The sequence below is a fragment of the Suillus subalutaceus genome (genome assembly GCF_016647625.1).
Source record: "Suillus subalutaceus strain FC151 chromosome Unknown DFJ58scaffold_1, whole genome shotgun sequence".
In the NCBI taxonomy this organism is placed as follows: Eukaryota; Fungi; Basidiomycota; class Agaricomycetes; order Boletales; family Suillaceae; genus Suillus; species Suillus subalutaceus.
The window spans coordinates 845,677-862,033 of NW_024540250.1; the positions used below are offsets into that span (position 1 = coordinate 845,677).

General features: G+C 48.2%; 12 protein-coding genes across 12 annotated transcripts; 6 read left to right on the forward strand and 6 right to left on the reverse strand.

The window, feature by feature from the left end:
* Positions 1-28: 28 nt before the first annotated feature.
* Positions 29-2,098, reverse strand: DFJ58DRAFT_10628 (PAP2-domain-containing protein). The gene is made up of 11 exons (XM_041378642.1): positions 1,617-2,098; positions 1,530-1,550; positions 1,408-1,473; positions 1,344-1,355; positions 1,267-1,291; positions 1,105-1,213; positions 982-1,053; positions 793-930; positions 669-745; positions 538-613; positions 29-484 (listed from the first exon to the last, which is right to left on the reverse strand). Exons 1-11 carry the CDS (start codon positions 1,718-1,720, stop codon positions 183-185), a joined length of 1,002 nt encoding a protein of 333 aa, XP_041251371.1. The 5' UTR covers positions 1,721-2,098; the 3' UTR covers positions 29-182.
* DFJ58DRAFT_10637 (PPP4R2-domain-containing protein) lies at positions 1,875-3,222 on the forward strand. Its single transcript, XM_041378643.1, has 5 exons — positions 1,875-2,085; positions 2,139-2,190; positions 2,249-2,297; positions 2,347-2,567; positions 2,619-3,222. The coding sequence occupies exons 1-5, from the start codon at positions 2,028-2,030 to the stop codon at positions 3,175-3,177; spliced, it is 939 nt and encodes a 312-aa protein (XP_041251372.1). The 5' UTR covers positions 1,875-2,027; the 3' UTR covers positions 3,178-3,222.
* A 44-nt stretch (positions 3,223-3,266) lies between these two features.
* Positions 3,267-3,866, reverse strand: DFJ58DRAFT_835577 (uncharacterized protein; the record flags this gene model as incomplete). The annotated part of the gene is made up of 2 exons (XM_041392252.1): positions 3,267-3,751; positions 3,803-3,866. The coding sequence occupies 2 exons, from the start codon at positions 3,864-3,866 to the stop codon at positions 3,267-3,269; spliced, it is 549 nt and encodes a 182-aa protein (XP_041251373.1).
* Positions 3,867-3,952: 86 nt separating this feature from the next.
* On the forward strand, positions 3,953-4,751 carry DFJ58DRAFT_753164 (translation initiation factor SUI1). The gene is made up of 4 exons (XM_041387902.1): positions 3,953-4,076; positions 4,133-4,264; positions 4,318-4,355; positions 4,405-4,751. The coding sequence occupies exons 1-4, from the start codon at positions 4,049-4,051 to the stop codon at positions 4,546-4,548; spliced, it is 342 nt and encodes a 113-aa protein (XP_041251374.1). The 5' UTR covers positions 3,953-4,048; the 3' UTR covers positions 4,549-4,751.
* Positions 4,752-4,942: 191 nt separating this feature from the next.
* Positions 4,943-5,172, reverse strand: DFJ58DRAFT_648716 (uncharacterized protein; the record flags this gene model as incomplete). The annotated part of the gene is made up of 2 exons (XM_041381490.1): positions 4,943-5,023; positions 5,074-5,172. Coding segments are annotated over 2 exons (180 nt in total), but the record flags the coding sequence as incomplete, so codon positions are not given.
* A 676-nt stretch (positions 5,173-5,848) lies between these two features.
* On the forward strand, positions 5,849-6,839 carry DFJ58DRAFT_10710 (uncharacterized protein). The gene is made up of 4 exons (XM_041378646.1): positions 5,849-5,915; positions 5,969-6,070; positions 6,130-6,484; positions 6,539-6,839. The coding sequence occupies exons 1-4, from the start codon at positions 5,867-5,869 to the stop codon at positions 6,690-6,692; spliced, it is 660 nt and encodes a 219-aa protein (XP_041251376.1). The 5' UTR covers positions 5,849-5,866; the 3' UTR covers positions 6,693-6,839.
* DFJ58DRAFT_648539 (uncharacterized protein) lies at positions 6,719-7,619 on the reverse strand (the record flags this gene model as incomplete). The annotated part of the gene is made up of 4 exons (XM_041381476.1): positions 6,719-6,838; positions 6,887-7,280; positions 7,338-7,459; positions 7,509-7,619. The coding sequence occupies 4 exons, from the start codon at positions 7,617-7,619 to the stop codon at positions 6,719-6,721; spliced, it is 747 nt and encodes a 248-aa protein (XP_041251377.1).
* A 119-nt stretch (positions 7,620-7,738) lies between these two features.
* On the forward strand, positions 7,739-9,816 carry DFJ58DRAFT_10735 (P-loop containing nucleoside triphosphate hydrolase protein). Its single transcript, XM_041378647.1, has 8 exons — positions 7,739-7,803; positions 7,856-8,429; positions 8,478-8,770; positions 8,833-9,001; positions 9,056-9,124; positions 9,183-9,238; positions 9,308-9,423; positions 9,476-9,816. Exons 1-8 carry the CDS (start codon positions 7,771-7,773, stop codon positions 9,525-9,527), a joined length of 1,362 nt encoding a protein of 453 aa, XP_041251378.1. The 5' UTR covers positions 7,739-7,770; the 3' UTR covers positions 9,528-9,816.
* Positions 9,817-10,104: 288 nt separating this feature from the next.
* DFJ58DRAFT_648577 (putative delta 1-pyrroline-5-carboxylate reductase) lies at positions 10,105-11,306 on the reverse strand (the record flags this gene model as incomplete). Its single annotated transcript, XM_041381480.1, has 6 exons — positions 10,105-10,232; positions 10,294-10,365; positions 10,413-10,662; positions 10,718-10,886; positions 10,936-11,230; positions 11,282-11,306. The coding sequence occupies 6 exons, from the start codon at positions 11,304-11,306 to the stop codon at positions 10,105-10,107; spliced, it is 939 nt and encodes a 312-aa protein (XP_041251379.1).
* A 195-nt stretch (positions 11,307-11,501) lies between these two features.
* Positions 11,502-12,116, forward strand: DFJ58DRAFT_720669 (glycosyltransferase family 1 protein; the record flags this gene model as incomplete). The annotated part of the gene is made up of 3 exons (XM_041384730.1): positions 11,502-11,763; positions 11,814-11,952; positions 12,005-12,116. 3 exons carry the CDS (start codon positions 11,502-11,504, stop codon positions 12,114-12,116), a joined length of 513 nt encoding a protein of 170 aa, XP_041251380.1.
* Positions 12,117-12,235: 119 nt separating this feature from the next.
* DFJ58DRAFT_720670 (uncharacterized protein) lies at positions 12,236-13,302 on the forward strand (the record flags this gene model as incomplete). Its single annotated transcript, XM_041384731.1, has 4 exons — positions 12,236-12,349; positions 12,404-12,655; positions 12,715-12,783; positions 12,841-13,302. 4 exons carry the CDS (start codon positions 12,236-12,238, stop codon positions 13,300-13,302), a joined length of 897 nt encoding a protein of 298 aa, XP_041251381.1.
* A 103-nt stretch (positions 13,303-13,405) lies between these two features.
* Positions 13,406-14,097, reverse strand: DFJ58DRAFT_712562 (NAC domain-containing protein; the record flags this gene model as incomplete). Its single annotated transcript, XM_041383868.1, has 3 exons — positions 13,406-13,425; positions 13,479-13,761; positions 13,813-14,097. 3 exons carry the CDS (start codon positions 14,095-14,097, stop codon positions 13,406-13,408), a joined length of 588 nt encoding a protein of 195 aa, XP_041251382.1.
* Between the last annotated feature and the right edge of the window lie 2,260 nt (positions 14,098-16,357).

Genomic DNA, 16,357 nt, shown 5'->3' on the forward strand with positions numbered 1-16,357 from the left:
GGTGACTCGACGCTTCACACATATGTCAGAACCTACGCCTGAACTCAAATTTGGTCAGTCGTGGCAGTAAACGGCTCTTCGCCCATCATACATGCAATACGTGACTATGTATGGCTTTAGAAATAGTCCAGTACAGAATAACGAAAAAGTTCTCAAAGGTCCCGTGAATTTTGAAAAAATACCTAAAGGCGGGGTGCGCCACCGTCGACCTCATGTTCGCCTTGTCTCCCAGTGAGAGCTGGATCAGGCTTGCGCACACTACCACCAACCAACTCCACTTCTTCCCCCTCCGTGCCATCTGTATAGGACAGATTGTGGAGGCCAGCTGCGGAGTTGACAGTGGGCAGCTCCTCTTCACGTCGCACTCTCGGGGGATGCGGCTTATGAGACATTGACGATAATAGCGAAGGAAAGTACTGGCGATACGCAAAATATGAAACAACCAGTCCGAGGATGGCTCCAGCTATGACGTCCTGCCAGTGGTCTGTGAAGAAGTAAATGAGGTTAAACATGATAAATACAGAGACATGAACTGACGTCGGTAGTCCATGGTACGGGAAATGGCTACCAGAATGGCCCCAAAGATAGGAGTGATGGAGATCCATGCTTTGTGCTGAGAAATATGTATCTTAGTACGTCGCCGGGGTTGGAGACATTCGTTCACTTACAGCGTGGCCCCTGGTATCGAACAGGTGCATCTTTCCGGCCAAATAATAAGATAGGAAGCCAAGTCCGGCATGGGACACTGGAAATATTTCACAACTTTATAGATGGATTGATATGATGGCTTACAACTGGCGTGGCCACTAGGGAAGCTCCTCCATCCATCGATCATGATAGCTGTGTTGGTGTTTGTGCATATCGCGTCTGACGAGAGTCCATAAGTGGGGTCCGAGGAGCCTGGAATCGGCATGCATCGTGCGAGCAGATCTACAAGCCCACGTCAAAATTGTAAGATAGGAAAAGTGGCATAGCACTAACCTGGACGGGGACGGCCAACAGTGATCTTCGTGAACTGAGTGATGGCCCCTGTGATGGCAAGCCCCAGGATGACTACGCAGTTCTGTGAGTTAAACAATATTTCATGCACAAAAAAGAACCTACGCCCGAGTGCGCTGCAGTGGTAATCCCAGAAGGACCGAACGGTAAGTAAATTCACTACTAATTGAATGACGAGTGGCGCCACAATCGCAATGAAGTACAGGGCAATGTCCTAATCGCGGACTGAGATTACAATGTACTTTGAGGTCCCGTCATGAAGCTTACCGGAACACGTTCATGAACTGCAAACCTGGAACGAGGTCAGGTCGCCTAAGGCAGGTCAGAGCTACGTCCCAACTCACGGAAAAAGTATGCTGCATCGAACAAATTAGCAACCGTTCTTTGTGAAAGAGTATAGAATCTCACGTTTCATCATCCACTGAAAATTCTCGTCGGAAGCCGTGAACGCCGTCGAGGGCGAAGAACACAATCCTGTTATAAAGGCGTCAATAAAACTCATAATTTGGTGCACAAACGGAAGAGTGTACGCCAAAAGAATTGTGATGGTCCTACACAAAGACAGATCATATTGTGAGTATGGAGAGCAATATGAACTTGAAGCTGATGCGACGGACCAATCGGGGGCATAAGACCTGATTAATTTCATTCGCCTCTTGCTGTCAGTTCGTTTAGTGGTCCTGTCATAATTCGGGTTTTCCCAGAATTTGAAGGAGGCCATCGTTGGTTGCCGTGAAATTGCTCGCCAAAGAGTTGGTAGAGGGTTAAGCTAGGGAAGATGCTCGTGTATGGGAGCAAACTTAAGTTATCACATTCCAAACTTGAGCTGGCCGCCATTAATATTGTGTTAATATTATACTCCGGCTTGGCGTGAAACGTTCTGATCGGACCGAGGTCATAGTATACGACTGGAAGCCCTAGACGCGCAGAAATTTGCTGGCAGAGCGTAAACCCCCATAGCACCTAGACCGCAGCCGCGACTGTCCAAATTTCAGTCCAGACTCCAAACACTACCATCAACTGCGAACATGACGTCCATGACAGAGAGTGCATATGACATATCACAAGGCTTCCGTTGGAACCCAGGTAAACGCGTTTTACTACTCACCACGAGGTCCTAAACTTACCACCCCACCTAGATTATGACACAGTTTTAGAGCAAATCGCTGACTCTGACATAGAAGAGCCAAAGTGCGCTCTTCTAGCTAACCGATCCACGCGTTTATGACTCATAAGTCTACTTTTTCAGGATAGAATGGAACCTGCTACGCGACATGATCAAGTACAAAGTGGACGAGGTGATAACGCTCCTTTGATGTTAAGTCAGAAGCTGACTTCGACATCTAGAATATCGCCCTATTTCTAGCAGATCCACCGCCTCACAATGCAGTGGAATTCCAACCGTTACCTGAGGATCTCCTCAAAGCTGGTAACTTGAAGTTACCGCCGTTCCCGCTTCGTGAACAGAACGATCTCAATCACAACGAGGTACCGAAAGTGTACATGAACCAGCAAGAAGCAGGCGAGATCAAAGCTTTCATTTTCAGGCAACTGCATGAATTTGATGAGTGCGCACATATCTGCGGCCATTAACGACATCTGACTGCAGGTGGCCTTAGTGATCCTCCTTTCACAATACAACGCGTCTGCGAGCTCTGCGTACGACCGAAACAGCATTATAAAGCTCTTGGAAAGTATCTTCGAGCGGTAGAGAAATCATTGCTCGTTACATCCTCGTGGAACGCTTTCCCCGCAGAAGAATCTAACCATGACGGCCCAACAATATCTTCATTATCGATGACAGCTGGTTTACTATCAGCACCGACTACTCCGCTCTTCTCTCCCATATTCTTTCATCATGAAGATGCACGGCGCTCAAAGTCACAAAGTCCTCCTCCGTCACCTCTAACACTAAGTGGCATGGAATCTATGGGGCACGTCGAACCCTTGGAAGGGATGCCACCCAAAGCACTTGGCCTAGTAGACGAATTGGACGATCCAAGCCCAGGGCACTTGAGTAATCATCCAACAGCTCTTACAGCTGTTACTACGGTGGGCTCAAAGCCTTTCATGGATACCCTGGGGACAAGGTTTGTGAGAGGAGAGGGACAGCATGATACGGAGAGCAGTGATCAAAGGATGGCGGACGGAACGGGAGACAAAGAAAATATAGGTTGACGGTGCTTTCATCTAAACTGGGAACAAACCAGTAAGAGCTGTGATGTATACTCGGCGTCAAGGTACGCACCACGGTGTATTTATCTCATTCAAGTAAAATCGCGCTTGATTTTTTCGAGCATGGCCGTCATTCGATACTTCATATTGGGTTGTCCCTTCTCGCGTCCCCGATCATCGAAGGAAGCACCGCGGCCTCCCCTGGTGCCGCCTCTCTGCGGATTGGTACCGCGAGAAGGTTTTGTATGATGTCTTTTAGTATTCGCCTTGTACGTGTGGAGGGAATTCCGTGAGTAAGCTTGTTTGCCGAGTTCTCGAAGCGAAATCCTGCCATCAGCTGAACTATTTGGGACTGGTGGCTGCTTGCACTCGGAATGACTGCCAGAGTGAGAACCTTGATCCTTGGAGTGCGATTCTTCTGGGTCACTTCCATCAGGTTGTTCCTGATGTGCAGGGGGTGGGTCGCCATCGGAAGGTACTTCGGGTTTCCGTTGAAGAACACTTTCCCGCTTTTTCTGGGCTTTCCACTGAGACTTTATCTTCGTGCTCTCAACCCATGACTGCTTTAGCTTTTTGGCTAAAAAAATAATCTGAGTATAGCCGCGAGATGAAACTCACGAAAGCTCACCTCTATTAAATGGAAGGTGACCAAAAGTCGGAGGTTTTTTGCGTTTGGTCCCTTCGGTGATCATCGTTGTAGACGAGCTCGGCGGCCACCACAAGAATGAAGCCCAGATGCTGACTAATTATTGATCATCCAATTATGGAGCCACACTACAAGGATCAAGTGACAAGTCCATTCTTTCTCTAAACGACCATCTTGTCTCAACACATCCCCACTCAGTCCACAAGTCTATCTATCTCTTCACATCGCATGAACGTGCAGAACCTGAACTCTTTCGGTGAGCTTGTTTAAGCAATTTTTCTGGATGACGTTGGCTGATAGGGCGCTTTTTAGATCCTTTTGCTGACGAGGGTGACCCTCTCGGAGGCAACCAAGACGTTGGATCCCAACAGAATTACCTTCATATTCGTATTCAGCAGAGGAACGGAAGGAAGACTTTGACCACGTTGCAGGGATTACCCAAAGGTGAGGTTGGGGGCTTTCACCAGCGAGTCATCATCTGATCGACTTGTCTGCAGAATATGATCCCAAAAAACTCTTGAAGGCTTTCAAGAAGGTGAGTAAATGCGCTTCAACACTTGGCAGGCGCTAACAATTTCACACAGGAGTTTGCTTGCAACGGCACCCTCGTCGACGACGAGGAGATGGGTCAAGTCATCCAGCTGCAGGGTGATCAGAGGCTTAAGATTGTCAAGTTCCTCACGGAGGAGGGCATTCCCAAGAACACCATCAAGCTGCACGGGTTCTAGTCCATGTCGTCAGAGGGATTACTTGAACCCTCGAGGTTAACGCCGATGTTTCTATGTCAGCATGATTTTTCTTTCTCACATACTTCTGGATACGTCTTGTTATGTATGTCGTTTGTATCATCACCGATTGTTGAACGATTAGATGTTTTCTCATGTACTAAGTTTTCAAAAATATGGACTTCGCATGTATTTCCAAAAGCACCAGGAAAAATGAAGCAATATCTGAGAACATACTGTGTCGAAGTGAAAGCTGTCTCTCACAAGCGAGGAAATGCAACTTATCTTGCAGCTAGCTGGAGCCTGGGTTACTCACTTGACTTTATCTAGTGGCCGGTTGAATCCTCCGCGGCTAGAGGGATGTATGAGTAACAAAACGTGGGCATGTAAGCGCAGCTTACCGATTCATGTACTGACGCCATGTCCTGATCTTCTTGATGTCGACGAAGCCTTCTTGATTTCCCTCGACGTGCTTGCCCTGAGAATATGGTGAATTATATATCGTAGCAAGTTAAAAGACCAACATACCTTCGTAGTGCCAAAACCTGCGAGCCCCATTGCGGCCATCATACTCTCTTCCTCGGCGTTGGTGGCATCCATGGCCTCCCCTTCTTCAGATAGGGCATCTGGATCAAGGTTCGGTCTCTTTTGAGAAAAGGAGGGACCAGCATCAGCAGGTGGAGCTGGAATTAATGATGAGAACTGCTTTCGCACAGTAGTATACGAGTTCTAACCTGGGGGTGGAGTTCTAGCTTGTGAAGGCTTTTCTGAAACTCTCTCAGCATCATGCCTGCCAACTTGTTGTCGGTGGTCACGTTGATTTTGGGGGTCCTTGTGTCTTGGTTCCTTGTCTCGAGTCGGAGGCTCGCGCCTTTCATCACGTCTTTCAGGCCGTCTATCGTCTCGGCGGCTGTCTCGGTCGTAGTCTTCTCTTCGCGAGCTCCTATGATCTCTATCTCTGTAATCCCTGTATGATCCAATGGATACAGTCACTGAAGTAGTCCTGTCATGATCTCTCCTATCTGAATAGGTAGAATAAGCTGTTTGTGCGGCCCTGCAAAGGATCTTTGACATACCCCTCCTTGGACTACGGGACCTACTGTCTCGTTTACGACCGCCATCCCTTTGACCTCCAGTTCTGTTGCCTCGGGAATGGCGATCCTTGCCCCGTTCACGATCCCTGTCATCTCTTTCCCAGCTGCGCTCGCGCCTTCTTCCGTCGTGTCTGCTTGACATGATGGTCACCGTCTAAGTGCATGTGATCACGTGGTCCTTCAAATCACAAATTCAATTTCTTGGCCTTCAATTTCATCGCTCTCTGATGTTCAAGTCAACAGCAATTCGGCGCATGCTTCCACGGCTAGTGGATGGTACGTTCAGATACTCAGTCTTTTGCTTTTTCCAATGGCGTAATTTTACTCAGAGGGCAGGACACATATACAGCTGCGAGAGCTGCCACGTTCAGCTCTCCTCACCGACTTGCGCAGACTATGCATTCGCGACCAACTTCTAGGTGTAACGGATGGTAAGCCTTCTTACCTGTGAAACACGACGTATCTAACGCAGTTTACTCTATGTCGCTAGTCGCCATCGACTATCACCGCTTCCTCCCTACAGGACGCGCATACCTCACCCTCGCCGATACAAAGCACTTGTACAAGAACCTGCAAGCGCTCGACAAGGCATCCTTGGGCAGTCTACCAATACGAGCCCTATCAGCCCCGACCCCACGATCCGGCCATGGTCAGCTGGACAGGACAGGGACGCAGCGCAAGGTTTTCTCAGGCAATGGTCCTCATGGCGGGATATCCTCCCGCATGAAGCATGTCGTTATCTGGGGCTTGCCTGGAAAGATCTCTGAAGAAGCTGTTGAAAATTACCTCCGTGATTTCCGACTGGACAATGTGGACGGTAAGAATGGGGCCGTCAAAGTCGAGCTGTAAGTTTAGTTTCATAACTGCAAACTGCGACTGAGACATGATTTTACCTACAGCGCGACCAACACGTTCTCCTTATATTCACGATACCTGGTTCGGCCCACATCGACTGCTGAAGCTCATCGTCTTGTACGGCAACTACACATGACATATTATGAGCCAGCACACTGGGGAAGGAGATACCAACTACGCGCTCGTGTCGTATACTGACCATCGCCTTATACATCTTATAATTGCTATCGTATAGTTTCACATTTTGATGTCTGTCTCGTGCCAAAAGTAAGAAAGCAAATCGTAATAGCCAATACGTTCACAGTTCGTTCAACTTCCATGTCGTCCCGTGAACGATGGTGACCCTGCAATAATGTCAACAACTGAATCGCCTGGAACCGGGATGAACATACCATACGAGCGTTGTCTCCTTCATCGTCCGGTGATCGTCCGCGTTTCCGTGAAACTGCTGTTTCAGTTTCTTTCCAGTCACCGCCTCCACCAGCAACAGCACCGGGTCCATCTTGCGCGTCCGCGTACCGTTCTTCCACCTCTCTTCGGCGCTCAGCCTCAAGCCTCTGCGCTTGTGCACCCCATCCGCCTCGTCCTGGATCATAATCCTGGCGGTGCTCGTCTCGTACCTGACCACCACTCTTCCCCCGTCCGAATTGCCTGCCCTCCTTATAGCCCAGGTCCAGATCACACCGAATGATACGCTCGTCCAGCTTGGTACCGCTAACGTACTTCATGCTGGCAAGGGCTTCTGCATGAGTGTAGTACTCCACGAAGCAGAACCCGCACGGTGTGCTGGTTAGGTCCTAACGTTAGTTCTGGTTCAGTGCATCTAACTACGGCTAGACAAACCGTGTGTTTCGGTCAAGGCCCATAATTATTCGCTTGATACCTCCACCGTCCTCCGGGCTGGCGCATTTAGTGAACAACTCATATATCTGCTCTTCTGTGGTATAGAAACTTAAATTACCAATCTATGAGGACCATAAGTTATGCTGAGACATATCGAGAGGAAAACCTCACGTATAATGTTGTGGATTTGGAGAGGAGGTCATTCTGTTTCGCGCGTTCTATTCTGCTCTGAGAGTCTTTGTAATTCGAAGGCTGATCCAGAGGCTGAACGACGTGCGCCATGGTCAGAAAGCTAAACCCAAAGGAGACTTCGTGACTGGCCTGGAAGTTATGTAGATGATTAGAAAGGAAAGTATTTACCACGGCTACCAACGCGTCAGCTTCACTCAAGATACGCCAGGCAGCCAAAACACTTACTTTAATACTTGACATCATGGAGGACGTAGGAATGGAGATTCAAAGAGAGGTACGTGTTTCAGTGATCAAGAAGCATGCTCAGTCTCATGTAATAATATCAGGAGCCAACCTTCGAGTCTGTCGTGACTGAGAAGGCCGCTCTCCATAAAGAATTACAAGAGGAAGATTTGTATACCAAATACAAGAAGCTCGCGCGTCATCTAGAGCTTTTCGATATCCAGGAAAGCTACATAAAGGACGAGCAAGCAAATCTCAAACGCGAGCTCATTCGTGCTCAGGAGGAGGTGAAGCGCATCAAATCTGTCCCACTCGTCATCGGGCAATTCCTCGAGGCAATTGACCAGCACACTGGTATCGTGGGTTCGACCACCGGCTCGAATTATGTCGTGCGCATTTTGTCGACATTGGACCGAGAGCTGCTCAAGCCTTCGTCGTCTGTTGCCCTTCACCGGCATTCAAATGCCCTTGTGGATATCCTTCCTCCGGAGGCCGACTCATCAATAGCCATGCTTGGAAAGGAGGAAAAGCCCGATGTGTCTTATTCAGATATCGGTGGAATGGACTTGCAGAAGCAGGAAATACGTGAAGCGGTTGAGCTTCCCCTCACGCATTTCGACCTTTATAAAAAGATTGGTATCGACCCGCCTCGCGGTGTCTTGCTTTATGGACCACCTGGTGCGTTGCTTCCAAGCTTGGGTAGCGCGTTCTAAAGATGATGTACAGGTACGGGCAAGACCATGCTTGTGAAAGCAGTCGCACATCACACAACTGCGTCTTTCATTCGCGTGGTTGGTAGTGAATTCGTGCAGAAATATCTCGGAGAAGGCCCTCGTATGGTCCGTGACGTCTTCCGACTTGCCAGGGAGAATGCCCCTGCCATCATCTTCATCGACGAGATAGATGCCATTGCGACCAAGCGGTTCGACGCTCAAACGGGAGCGGACAGAGAAGTACAGCGTATTCTGCTGGAGCTTCTCAACCAGATGGATGGTTTCGACCAAGGAAGCAACGTCAAGGTAAACATACACTTTCCAATTGTATTGCTGGTTTTTTTTTCAATTCTTTGCCACTATGACAGGTCATCATGGCCACGAACCGCGCAGACACGCTTGATCCTGCTTTGCTTCGTCCTGGTCGGCTTGACAGGAAGATTGAATTCCCTCTACCATCGAGGCGTGAAAAACGTCTCATATTCCAGGCTGTGACTAGTAAAATGAATCTTGGTCCAGATGTAGACCTCGAGGATTGTATGCCGACTTTCTCGTCAATAATGCTGATGCTTCGCTAAACATCTCATCTAGATGTGTCAAGACCAGATCGGTTATCTTCCGCAGAAATATCTTCTATTGCACAGGCAGCTGGACTTCAAGGTTAGGCTAATTTTTTCTAGCAGTTCTACATTCCTAGTAATCGCTCTCCATCCAACAGCTGTACGGAAGAACAGATATGTTATTCTTCCTGTTGATTTCGAAGAGGCGTGGAAAGTAAGTTGTTTGTGCCTTGTTTGGTTTCGCGTGTGTATAAAAATCTCACACTTTTTCTTTCTTCCATAGCAAACCGTCAAACGCTCAGACGATACTCACGAGTTTTGTGAGTCCTCCTCGTTCATCTGTCTGCGATGCATGATGCTCATGCCACATCGTCAATCCAGACCGGTAGTACATGCATCGTAAGCACATTTTAAATAGTATCAATGACTGATGCTGACCTCGACCAACCAGATATCACTGTATTCTACGATTGCAATTACATTTATTCTTCCCCTTCTCGTGATCGATGGTATCTGCAAATCACAGCTCTGTCACTTTAGCGTCTCTCTGCTTTCATACGGAGGGGCGCTCATTCTTATGAGCGATATAAAATGACATCCTGTGACATATTTTTGCCCCACTTGCTTGCCTTCGTGGATGAGCTTAAGGCTCAGAGAGCAGTGAGGTTCACACGCAGGATATATCTTCTCGAGTTGAATCACTATCCCTAACTTAGCTAACCTGTACCATTGAAGTTAGGTACTCAAGGTGAGTGGTATGTCGTGATCGCAAAGACTCTGCTGATCACCTATCTCCATAGATGAATAAATGTATTTTGTTGGATACCAAGCGAGATCTTATCAGTATATTGTTGCTCCTCGACACTCTGGGCGGCGTCGTTAACTCACACGACCGTCCTCATTTTACAGGAGCAATAGGTAAACAATGACTGAGCCAGTGTGCGCAGTCACCCTCGCAGTTGTCAACCCTCTACATTACATTGGAGGTCTTGAAGATTTGATTGGGATACATGTCTAAAGTACAACAGTGGACGCCATCTTGTTTATTAGCTGACGTGACCAGTGTTTAACCATACAATTTTATTTTTTTGCGGGCTGGCCGAGTTCACTAGCGCGCTCTGTCGCGACCTGAATTGCACGAGCGATGGTAGAGCGAACTTTCCCATCTTCCATTGCTAAGAGGCCCGCTATCGTACATCCGCCGGGGGCTGTTTGGTAGGTAAAGTATCCATGAGTACGATCGGTGACTTTGGGTGGGGAGCTACTAACTTGTGACTGAGTCTTTTATTTGAGCTGGATGAGCCCCTGCTTGAAGAACCATGCGTGCCGCGCCTTGCAGAGCTAGGGAAACAATGAGCCAGAATATGTTGTGCGACTAGCAATCTCACTTTGTGCTGCTAATTCAAGGGCCTCTGCCCTCGGGAGGCCCATCATGACACCCCCATCTGCCATAGCCTCCAAGAATATACATGCGAAGGCGGGACCAGACCCAGAAAGCGCAGTGCACGCGTCGAAATTTTTTTCCTCGAGAAAACGGCAGCGCCCAATAGACGAAAATATATTCAAGATGATAGAGCGATCGAGCTCGGCCTCCTCTGATATCGGTAGGTTGCTGACTACAGTCATACCTTCTCGAATCTATGTGCGTCCTCAGAGATTGTTCACATATATGAGGTACCAGAAATACACGTACTCTACATGGAGTGTTGGGCATTGCGCGGACAACTCTGGTTGTCGGGGGGACCCATCCAGTAAGCTGGTGTATGGTCACGCCAGCAAGAATGCTGATGAGTAATTTGCCAGCCAGAGCTTCCTGCATTCCAATCTGTGAAAGGACAACATGGGCCTGGTGAGGCTTGCAGCTAAAGATCATTCAGGAAAACCAAATATTTACGAACTGATAATACATACCATAAAATAATAACATCTGCTTGTTGAACAGCTGCAAGGTTCTCTCCGACAATAACTTGAACAGAAGAACCAAGACCTCCCAAGAGTCCAAACGTATGTTGGAGCTTTTGTGCACTCTCTTTCCTTGTCACGGTTGCGGTGAAAATGGACGGGAGAGAAGGATCAGGAGAATCAGCTGTGGGAGTGCATGTGCCAGGTGTATGCGACTCCCACTTGGGGATCTCAAGTGTATTCAGCCTGGATTGCAAACTAGTGATCACCCCGGAGATGATTGCGACCCCCATAGTCCCACATCCTAGCAAATTGTTCATGAAGCGTGTACAAGAAAATATAGTCTTTCACTTACCTAGCACACAAAGCGTATATCCCATGGCAGAGCACCGTCGACTGTCGTGATCACAATACAGATAGAAGGAACAAGAAAAAGTTTCGAGTCACATCCGAGTCAATGCATCAGGGTCATCTGAGCTAAATTCAGTCGAGACCAGCGGCATTCGCTAATTACCAGCTGTAGAAGGAAACGCTTTCCTGCTCGGGAGACCAGGGCCTCCCTCGAGAACCATTTCATGCTCGTATTCGTAACGGTAGGTTCAACTAGGTTCGATGCTCTCGTAGAGGCCACTATATCAGAACTTGTCCTCAGTACACTTCGCGACTCAGGTTATAATCGCCTCATTCTTCAGCGCGGTAATTCCGTCATTGAATTAGAAGAGTTCAACAAGGAGAATTGTACTATACGGCGACATGGTGTGGATATAGAGATTTGGAGGTTCAAGCCTTCCATTCAGGCTGAGTGTGGGCAAGCTGACCTCGTCATCAGCCATGCTGGTGAGTTGTCTACTCTCCTCGAACAAGCTGTAACCTAAACTATGAGGAAGGATCGGGAACGATTCTGGACGTCTTGAGGTTAGGAAAACCTCTTATTGTCGTACCTAATCCAACCTTGTTGGACAACCACCAAGAGGAGTTAGCGTCTGCCCTTCAAATACTGGGTCACCTGAAGGCGACGTCGATTCAGTATGTCCTTTCATTTATTATAACCAGGTCGTCTAATGAAGTTGACTGCCAGAGATCTCCCATCGACAATCGCATCATTCGAACTTCGCGATCTAGTTCCGTTTCCTCCCTTCGATGGGACTAAATTCTCTCAGCTGGTAGATGAGGAAATGGGCTTCATCTAATGCTATAAAGAGGTGTTGAGTTTGTGTTGATGAGGAAGCAGTTGAAGGCGGATACTCACTCAGTACTTTCCCAATATCCATGTCGTACCCATACCACGACCATCTAGTCCATCTGTGAAATGAAACCTGTAAAAGGTGTCACGATTATCGACGATCCGCAAGTACACGAAGACCAACACGTCCACGCCGTGTATGACCAGATTGCATCTCACTTTTCATCCACTCGGTACAAGGTGCGAACTGCTGTATCGAAAATTCGATCATCGTGACTTGACCACGTCTTGCAGCCTTGGCCTATCATAGCCAAATTTCTCTCTGACCTCCCAACTGGCTGGATTGGTCTGGACTCGGGAACAGGGAATGGGAAATATCTTCCTCTGCCTGCAGATCGCCCCGGTAGTATATTAACAATCGGCCTTGATCGAAGTCGCAACTTGCTTCAGATCGCCCAGCACGCCGGGAGTGAGTCTGGGTGTCTAATCACTCGGGAGGTTGTTTGGGGTGATGTCCTTGGAAGTGGTTGGAGATCAGGCGTATTCGTGAGTAATAACCGCTGTCATCCATCGTAGGGTGACTCGTCTTGACCACCGTCTGACAGGACTACACCATATCTATAGCTACGATCCATCACCTGGCATCGCATGACCGTCGAAAGCTCGCCGTGCAGGTGAGGGTTACTTTTGTTCATAGTAAGCAGAAGGCCTATCACTAACATGATCTGTAGCGTCTGTTACAGGCTGTCTCTCCAGTTCATGGTCGCGTGATGATCTATGTATGGGCCATTGAGCAGGATGAGCTATCCAAACGGTCGATCCCAGCTAGTGACACCAATGGATCGGACTACCCTATGACTGGCGAAGATGTCTTCGTGCCCTGGGTAATGTCTCAGAACCAGCACACTGCGAGAGGGAAATCCAAAAACGACATCCCCTCTTCAGCTACATCGAAAGAAGCCGCGTCAGCTGTCCCAATGTCAGCGGTGGAGACTCCCGTATACAACAGATACTATCATATGTTTGCGAAGGGCGAACTTAAACAGCTCACGGTTCAAGCAGCTGAAGAGTTTGGACTGATGATTGGATCACGAGAGAGAGCAAATGCTAAGAGATGTAGAGGCGTTGAGATTATCCAAGAAGGATGGGAACGGTCAAATTATTATGTCGAGTTACGGCGCTGGGTATCTTGACTCATCATTCTATGTGGGACGTGCTCGACGCGAACAACTTGCACGAGTAAAGCAGTGATATGATACAGTGACGAGAAACCAGAGCACTGAACAAGACAGAAGATTATTCGCTCGCTGCCATAACTATAGGCAATAATGAGTTAGAGTGGGTCAAGGGGACCAGTAAATCGACTCACTGGCGTTGATCAGATCTCCTCCGCTCTCTTTCAATACTCTGACGGCCTTAGCCCTTGAGCAGTTGACTTGTGCCATGACCAACTCGATGTCTTTAGGATCAACACCCGTCTCATCAACTGGTCCGTCGTCTTCCGGTGCTTCGAGTTCTGGGATATCGTCATCGTCATCGCCCTCACCGCCCGCACCAGAGGGTTCAAGGTTCATGGCCCCTGCACCTGCACCACCGGCAGAAGCAAGTTGTTGAGCAGTAGACATCTGAGCTTGCGAGTTCATGTCCTCAATCTATGGAAAAGAGACATCAACAACAAATATATATTCATTTGTCTTACGTACCTTCGCTTCACCAAACACGATGTAGCAGTCGCTATTTTGCGACTTGTAAACATCGGGGGAAGAGAGAACGAACAACACGTTCTTGGGCCTGCGGAGGGTCACGCGGGTGATGCTGGGGACCTTCTTCAAACCCAAACTAAGAAGAGCCTTTCGGGCCTTTCGCTCTGAACGAGACTGAATTTTGTCGAGAGCAGCCTGGGAGGTGGGGTCCTCCTCATGGTCATGGTCATGGTCATGATCATGGTCAGAGTGGTCCGAAGGGAGTTCCTCAATGGTAGCGGACATCTAGGGGACGCGTCAGTGACGTGTTCGAGTACATCTGAAATGATCATTGTCGATCCATCCAAAGACTGTCATTTCCAAACAAGTGACGTATCCTAAGGTTTTCATGGTCTGAAATGACGCTCACCTTTGATTTTATGAGGTTTTTTGGATGGATGTGTGCTCGTCGTTGTCAACAGCGAGCCAAGCAGAGTCAACCTGTGAACTCGGCGTTTGCCGGAAAAGGTAACCCCACACTCGCATCACCCAGACATATTTGCGCTTCTCATACGAGAGCCACAGAATTATCGTACTATGAACCTGCGGTAACTACTATTCAGTTATAAAACCAATGCACAGTGATTTTTTTCCGGGTCATCCTCTTTCCCCTAATTCGCTTCAAATGATTTCATGACGCCGCCACGACGCAATGCCCAGGCAGCCCAGTAACTTCCAGTGAGATATAAAGCGACAAGACATTCGCATTAAAAATACCCTTGTCCTTCATTCACCATGAGCACAGCAACCAAGTAAGTAAAGGTGCCTGAATCGTGTGTATATCAGTGATAGCAATTGTGCATATCAATATAGGGGAGGGTGTCCTCCCTCCTTCCAATATTTGAGGTTCCTTTTGCGGTTTCTTCAATGGTGAAATGAAGCACATACAGTGTTTATCAAAAGATGTAGGTGATGGGCATAAGGTGTTTGAATCAAGGTGCTTTAAGTGTAGGGGACACGTGCCTCGTCTCTCGTCCTCGCGGCTCTACCTTGCCGTCGGTTCCAGGGTCAAAGTTGGTCACAGATTAATATTCAGATCGTCTGATCCCAAAATTCGGAAAGGGCCAGCTATAAGCTCAAGGTCTCATCTTTAGTCACGACAACACCTGAAAATTCACAGCCCCAGCCTTAAGATGCATTCAAGTTCTGAAGGGCTTTTTGACTGCGGCGAGCTTGCGCGCATGAACATTTCAAGACCGCGGGGGATGTTATAATGAGTATGGATACCCAGACGTATAAAACAACAAATAACTAGCAGGCACAGCTACTCCTCGCTACTATGTAGTCAAGCACACCAGGTGCATGAAGGGTCCATAAGCATAAATTCATCAACGACCATGCTGTGTCTGAGTCCAATGCCTTCACAATCCATCAATCCCTGACCCAAATATAATACACTTGACACCTATCCTCTTCCTCTTCCATCCCACTTTAGCAGTAGAATCATCAGAGTCTTTGATGTCTTCTAAACCTGTTTCGACAGAGAGGAGATATCGTCAGTTCCAAAAAAAAGCAAAAAGTATGAAATACATACCTGCAGTGGGATGTGGGCATTCCCAGCTGTTGTCATCCTGTTCCTCCGATGAATCACTACTAATACTGATGTCATCTTCCTCGTTGTCGTTGTCGTCCTCATCGTTTTCCTCGCCGTCGTCCTCATCGTTTTCCTCCTGGTCGTCCTCATCATTTTCCTCGTCGTCGTCCTCATCGTGTTCCTCGTCGTCGTCCTCATCGTGTTCCTCGTCGTCGTCCTCATCGTGTTCCTCCTCGTCATCCTCATCGTGTTCCTCCTCGTCGTCCTCATAGTCTTCTTGATCGTCACCGTCATCGTCATGCTGATAGCCTTCTTGATCGTCCTTGGTCGCCTTGGGCAAGGGCGGTATCGTGATGACCACTTGTTGGATAGCAGGTGCCGACTCACCCGGATGCAGGTTAGGATAGTACGGAGAAACCGTCATTGGCTTGAGTTTGAGGGAGAAAAGCGGGGTACTCGTGATGACCTTGCCCTCAAGCTTGGGCCAAAGTCTTAATGTAACCTTGTCGCTAATTCGAATAATTCTTCCGGGAATCATGGTAGTTAGGAGTGAAGACAAGGTAAGAAGTGAAGGCTTGTTCTGCGATGTAGCGTTTGCAGGGGAGAGCTTGATGGCTACCTTGTAGACCCGTATCCTTTAAATGATTGAGAGTTGTGGACGCATTGTTGTGTGCTTGTGTTCACATCCACAGCGGACTGGGACTCCACAATATCATGGGGGTATTGATCGCCAAAGCTGTGAGGGTTGTGGATTGATTCCGGTGGTGAGGACAGCAGACACTTTTGTAAGTGGACAATGTCGGTCAATCATGATGCGGAAGTACGTTGCGTCCACTGGTATTGACCACCGCATGTGATGGTCCAGTGAGTTATCTGCCAGCTGATTCAGGCAACGCATACACGACTTCATGAACAAAGTATCAGTACTAGATTTTTTGTTACAAGAATAATACACCCCACTGACTGCTGAAC